Source organism: Morone saxatilis, unplaced genomic scaffold, assembly GCF_004916995.1.
Source record: "Morone saxatilis isolate NCDOM2014 unplaced genomic scaffold, NCSU_SB_2.0 Contig14, whole genome shotgun sequence".
Lineage (NCBI taxonomy): Eukaryota > Metazoa > Chordata > Actinopteri > Moronidae > Morone > Morone saxatilis.
Genome location: NW_023339696.1, coordinates 7,773,644 through 7,780,010, shown reverse-complemented (window position 1 = coordinate 7,780,010; position 6,367 = coordinate 7,773,644). Strand labels below are relative to the sequence as shown.

Below are 6,367 nucleotides of genomic sequence, written 5' to 3'. Positions count from 1 at the left end.
CACGCACACGCGCACACACGCACACGCGCACACACACGTCTGTGTCTTGAATACATATAAACACACACTCACCACATTAATTTTAACGTATACAGACACCCTAGCCAAGTGGCGTAGAAGACAAATTGGTATCGGCCGAGACAACCCTGGCCTGCCCCGCAAGCTGTGTGAATTATACTCCTTTGCGCGTGTGTGTGTGTGTGTGTGTGTGTGACCAAAAGGGAGAACATTTGAAGGGCTACCACATTTATCTAACTGTGTATGAATGTGTTGTGGTCAGGATAAATCTCTTGCAGCAGAGAGTCCCAGGGGGAAACCCCAGCTCTAACTGCACTAAGCACAATCACATGCTCCCATTCCCATACACAAGACCTCAATCCTCTCATCTGCACGCACGCACGCACGCACACACACACAACCTTAGCTCTTATCCCTTGAAACCAAACAACTGCTTTCTACCTTAGGGATTGTGCCTATTTAGTTCTCCTTTTCCATTTTTCTTGAGCCGTTTTCATCTCCATACACTTCCCTTCTCTAATACACCTACATTTGCCTTTGCATCTCACTATCTTTTGCTACTCCCTAGTGAACACTGAAAGTGTGTGTGTGTGTGTGTGTGTGTAAGAGAGAGACAAAAGAGCAGAAAAGTTGCTGGTTCAGGCGTGTTATCCCTTAAGTCTCACAGATGAGGGACACCGCCCTGCCCTGAATGACATTTTCACCTCATTAAACATGCATTTGTTCAACCCTAACTGTAACTTGTAAGGTCATACATGCAGGTAAAGTGACCATAAAACAATGGCCAATTGATATAACACAACCTAAACCCAGTTTATGTATGCTATTACAATTTTTACTGCTCTCAACAGCCGGTAAGTTGTAAGTTGCCGGTGTGCAAGAAGCGATGTGCTTTACGTTACAGCTGCAGCAAAACAGTTCTTCTAAACAAACACAACTGAGTAATCAGCTGGTCACTGAAAAAGGGTGTTTAATTGTCAAGTGATCTCTGGGAAATGCAGTGCAACCAAAACACAGCACCAAAAATGTTGCTCAAATGGGAGAAAGCTTCTATTTCACCACCTGCATAATCTTGATTCCTAATGCACACCCTTCACAATAAAATAATATGCAGCCACGTCAACCTTTAGCTGTAACAGTAGAGTCTCTGGGGTACGGCCTCCTCGGTACAGTCACACTTCAGCAGGTCCTACCTCTGCTGCTCTGGGATGCGAGAGGGAGGGAAGAGGACAGATGGCCTCAATCTGGTTATGGAGGCTTCGGCAGACCTCCAGTAGACAGAGGACCATTTACAGCCATTTTACATCAATAACAAGACACTATAAAACCTGACCGTGTTTAGATATAACCCGTGCGAATGAATAGGAACAGGTTCTGCGGGTTATAAAGCAGGATTTGCTGATGAAGTGTCTTTACAGAGGTCCTATTTTTGATGCACAGTGTACAAGCAGCGCAAATGGCAACAAACCATCTTCACAGTGCGGCTAAGATACACACGCACATCTGCCAGCCTTGAGCTGTGAACATAAGGGAGACACTCCATTAAGTAAGGTGGAAAACTGAACTAAAATAAGGGAGACTCCTGGGAAATACGGGTGTGTAGGCAGCTATAAACAGCCAACTCTGCTATCACGAGGTCAGCCAAAACTACGACGCAAAAGAAAACATCTCAAATTCCAAGAAACACGTGTAAACAAAATCAGTAGCGGGGCGACCTTGGCTCCTCTGATTGCATGCTGGGCCCTTGAGCGCTGGATTCGTGCTGTTTATTGCAATTAAACAGGAACATTATGAACATTTGCGTTTAGCGGGTAATTATCGCGTAACAAGGCTGTGTGGTGTTATTACGAGCATGGGACTGAGATCTCAGTTGGCTAAAGTGCTGTGTGGGGATTTGATATCGAGGAGTGCCGTAAAGCTAAATGGCCTGCATCGTACATTGGTGCGTTTTAGTGGGTGGAGGTTGAGAGTGTGCGTAGGGGAGATGAGAGTCAGAGAGTGAGAAGGTCAATGTGTGGGCAGAATAAAATGCATCCCGATTTAAAGGAGTGTTTAAACTGCCAATCTGGGCTGCGACAGTGGTTGGGTCAATTCCACTTCAGAAACCCCCCCCTGGCTACACATCAAGTTGTTCCACACAAGCGAGTCTGCACACACACACACCGCAAGCAGTTTTCAGCTCATTTCAGAGCCACAGGCGGGGACATCATCCAAACTGAAGTGCACTGCTACAAAACGACACATTTCACCGAGAAATTATATTTGCACGGCTTACAGTAAATCCACACGTCTGATCATTTCACCTGAAAACATTCCCCTGTTATCCCAGAGCCGCAAAATCAGTTCAACTAGCTGCAATAAAATGCGCCCTGGCACATCTCTTTTCCGCGATACACCCGTCAATCAACCTCGCACTCCCTGCTGTGAGTTGATTTCATCTCCGACAGCTTCTCTTGTGCGTGTGTGTGAGTGGAGTGTGTGGGCTCTGTCGGTGTGTCAAATTAACGCTTCTTCAGAGCCCTGCCCTGGGTGCACTGCCTCACTTTACTAGACCTCTAGTACCTTGCGCTCCAAATGACAAGTGCTGCACTGAACCCACGCTCTGCGATAAGGACGGGGGCAACGCAGCTAAACTGAATATTATTATCTCTGGGGTTTACCTATGAAAAGAAACCAGAGGAACTGTAATTGTATCTCTGTCTGCAGCTACATGACTTCAGGGGGATGTAAGTAACTCGATGAGAGCGTTTGTCAGACTTTCCATTTTCCAAAAGACATGGCACGGCAGACCTATGTTTCCTACACACACACGCAACATTTGGTTTGAACCCAGATGAGCTCTGACTTTCCCTTTGACTGACCACAAAACTGTATGCAAACATGCAATGTTATCTTTTTTTGCACTGTGTTATTTCAAGGCTTCCATTACTAATAGTAAGAGCAGATATCAGTGTGCAGGCAGTGAAAGTAAAATGAAAATGACTTGCTCAGCGGGGAATAACATATACAGTAGATGATCTAGTGACTACAGTTGGGTAATACAGGAACACTTACACACCCCCTACGTGAAGTAAACAAACACATGGGGGTTCACATTAAGGAGCCTCTGCCTGCTTCATACCACACCTTCTCCTTAATGGTCAAAGACATCAAAACCATCCAATTTCCACCCAACATTTGCTCACTGAAGTAAACACTCTCCCTCTCTCTCTCTCTCTCTCTCTCACACACACACACACAGTTCCCCCAATGTACTTGAAGCAGCAGCAGGGGATGTCCAACTGAATTGGTACAAATGTAGGGGGAAAAGCAGCATCGGCCATTTGCCAAATGTTCCAGGAGAGTGGCTTTTACTCCAAATACTGGAGACTGAACCACAGCCAGTCCTCACTCACAGTAACACTCCAGAAAATTCCCCGAACAGGGCAAGAAGTGGTTTGTCATCCCTTTAGGTCAAAACTTTACCACCCCCACTCTCCCAAACACGCACACATAAACTGCATCTGTTCTCACAGCAATGACGGTGTAATGATCCACATGCAATCCAAGACCATTGCACCCTGACCTGCATAGTGCTGCAACAACACCCGCCGCTGTGTGTGTGTCTGTGTGTGTGTGTGTGTCTGTGTTGCAAACTGCCAAGTAATTTTCCGCTAATGCGTTGCCCATCGCAAAGGCTGGGAATCCTTAACACGACCCCATACTTTCACATCTGAAACTTGTCACAGGTTTATAACAGCCACTCCTCCTTATGAAATCTACATCTGGGTTCATTTCCCACAGAACACCGTAGCGTCGTCCAAGTGATGACCGTACGCTGCCACGGGCATCCACAATCTGTGCGCATTTTTGCGCAGCGTTATTTCAAGTTAATATTTGATTATTGGAGGGTTGTGCTTTTGGTGGGGGGCACTCACATTGCAGCATTTAGACAGTATAACGCCATGTAGCCTACTTACTGTGGTGTGGATGTAGGTTAATGGCCGATGGCAAGAATTTTCCAGAGTGGAGAGGCGGCGGATGACTCGCGCCCAAGTGACCGGGCGAGGGAGGGATCCTCCCGGCTGCTGCTGCTGCTCCGAGTCGGTGAGACTCCATTGCGAGCCCCGCCAACAACGGAGGTGGTACGTGAACGGATCGGGGAGGTCCAAAATCTCTGCCATCCATTATCCACAGAGGGGAAAGTTGTGAAAAGAAATAGTCTGTTCGGATAGGCCCCCTATTCCGAAAAAGCCAATTCTGGCTATAATAATGTCTTTAGTTTTCCAGGCGATTCGGGCTCCTTCTCAGCCATCCTGCTGACCTATAAAATACAACAAGAGAAAAATCGCTTGATATACAATCTAAAGGGCAGACTGAGCAAACTGTTGGGAACTGCTAGTTTTCGGATTTCTCCCTCTTTCCAGCGAACAGGCGGTCCATACGTGCAATGACGCAGTTTGGAAAACCACTTCAAAAACTAAACGTTGAATATTAGCTGGTCGACAGAAAGAGCACATGAGTTGCTCCTGGTGTATCCTGACTGCGGCTTTCCACGCAGCTTTAAAATATATCTACAATATGAAGATCTAATGTTTGAGCGGACTAGCAGCACTCCACCCCCACCGCACGGCGAGCAGGCAGCCGCTCCGGGGCTCCGCTTCCCAGGGAAACACAGCCAGGAGACGGGGCGGCCAGCTGCTCTGCCCCGGCCACGAAAAACACCCAGAACCCGCGATGGAAACGCGTACAGTCAAATTTTAATAACCTATTCCGTCTTTTCCGATTAAGCCAGCTGCTTTTTTTTATTTTTATTCCTTACCCGTAAACCAGAAATGTAGGCTATGGGCCGAGTCGCCCCTGTAAACCAATACACCATAAATACTGGAGGCGCATCAAATATAAATTTCAAACGGGTTAAAAATAAATAAGGTTGCAAAAGCCTGCATCATTCATCGGCGGGGTTAGCGGTGTTTTGTTGCCCACAGATGCGAATTTAGCCCGGGCTACTTCGCAATTGGACATGGGTGCTGCCCAAGGAAAGAAATCAAAACCCAACCCGTAAACACTTCAGGCCACTGTTTAAAAACTAAAACCCTAATTTGATACACACATTATCGCCGGTTTACCACCCGGACCCAAGTTTTGAGCTGGTATTAAAATATATTACTGTGTTTTACACCATAAAATCGACGGATATTCAGTTTTAATCAGCCTCGACTCTAGCAATGCGCTTTTTAAATCTGTTAAAGGTCGATTTTAATCATTCTGAAAAACAGATTATGAAACACACTCTGCTCGGACGTGTGTGTGCGTGATATTCAAACACATCAAAATAGAATAAAAGTTACTTTAAGGGGAACAACAACAAGCAACTGCGACTTTATCCGCAGGCGACAAGGAGGCGCGTTGATGTCTTGTGGAACACAAACATTTTATTTACACACTAACCCGAAAATAAACAGCCTTTAAAAGACTGTAAGCTGTGTGAATTTAAGTTTAAAAACAGGGCGAAAGTCGAGTTAACCTTCAAAAAGGCTGCAAGCAAACACATTACGGCAATGACTCGTGATATCCAGGCGGGCGGGATCTGAAGAATGGCTCGTTCAGAAATCACAATAAACCTTTTTTCCCCCCTCCCCGGTTCAGAAAAATCCACCAGCAGACCCAAATGTAGCCTCTGAGCCCTCAGAAACCCACCGGGGAGGTTCGTTATATTGTATCCTTTTTGTCCGCTGTGGTCCATGCGGCACGGCAGCGGAGAAGCGCTGCATTTCAGCCACGTTTCAAACTTTTCACGGTTCCATTAACGACACACAAAACTTTCTCGGCGGAAACGTCTCCAAAAGTGGCCTTTTCACACCGACAGCAAGCGCCTAGAAAATCCAAAATGTCGCACGCAGTCACCTCCGCGCCCTTTTCACACACATTTACAACCCAAATGTATGTTTTTTAAAAACACCGAGAACTGACACTTGAGCTGGAGAGAGAAGAAACAACTAAAACAAGAAAAAAAAAAAAAAACATGCCGACCGCTTACTTGAATGTGGAAAATATGAAGTGGGGGGGAAGGAGCTAAAAATGCAAACGTTTCTCAAAATCCGTCCAGGTTGCTGGGAGAACTGGAGTAGTCCATTACAGGCTCGTCCGAAGGTAAACTGGGGGATAACTGGGGGGGAGCGAGACAGCCCCTGACGCGTCCGTAAACTCCTCAGCAATGAAACACAGCATTGTTTTGCAAGCCCCGCCCATCTCTCTCGCTACCACCCAACCCCAGCCACCCTTTACGTTTCACACAGCCACCCCTACCTGATTGGCTGCGCGACGCCTCAATCAAAGTCCCCCAGTGTATAAAAAAAAAAAAAAAAAA

General features: G+C 46.4%; 1 protein-coding gene across 1 annotated transcript in view; it reads right to left on the bottom strand.

The window, feature by feature from the left end:
* Positions 1-6,216, bottom strand: part of tnrc18 (trinucleotide repeat containing 18) — a 40,713-nt gene extending 34,497 nt beyond the window's left edge. The window contains exons 1-2 of the mRNA XM_035655021.1: positions 6,038-6,216; positions 3,978-4,321 (exon numbers count right to left, since the gene is read on the bottom strand). Coding sequence (XP_035510914.1) covers positions 3,978-4,185 — 208 coding nt within the window. The 5' untranslated portion in view covers positions 4,186-4,321; positions 6,038-6,216. The remainder of the gene's footprint in view (positions 1-3,977; positions 4,322-6,037) is intronic.
* Positions 6,217-6,367: the final 151 nt, after the last annotated feature.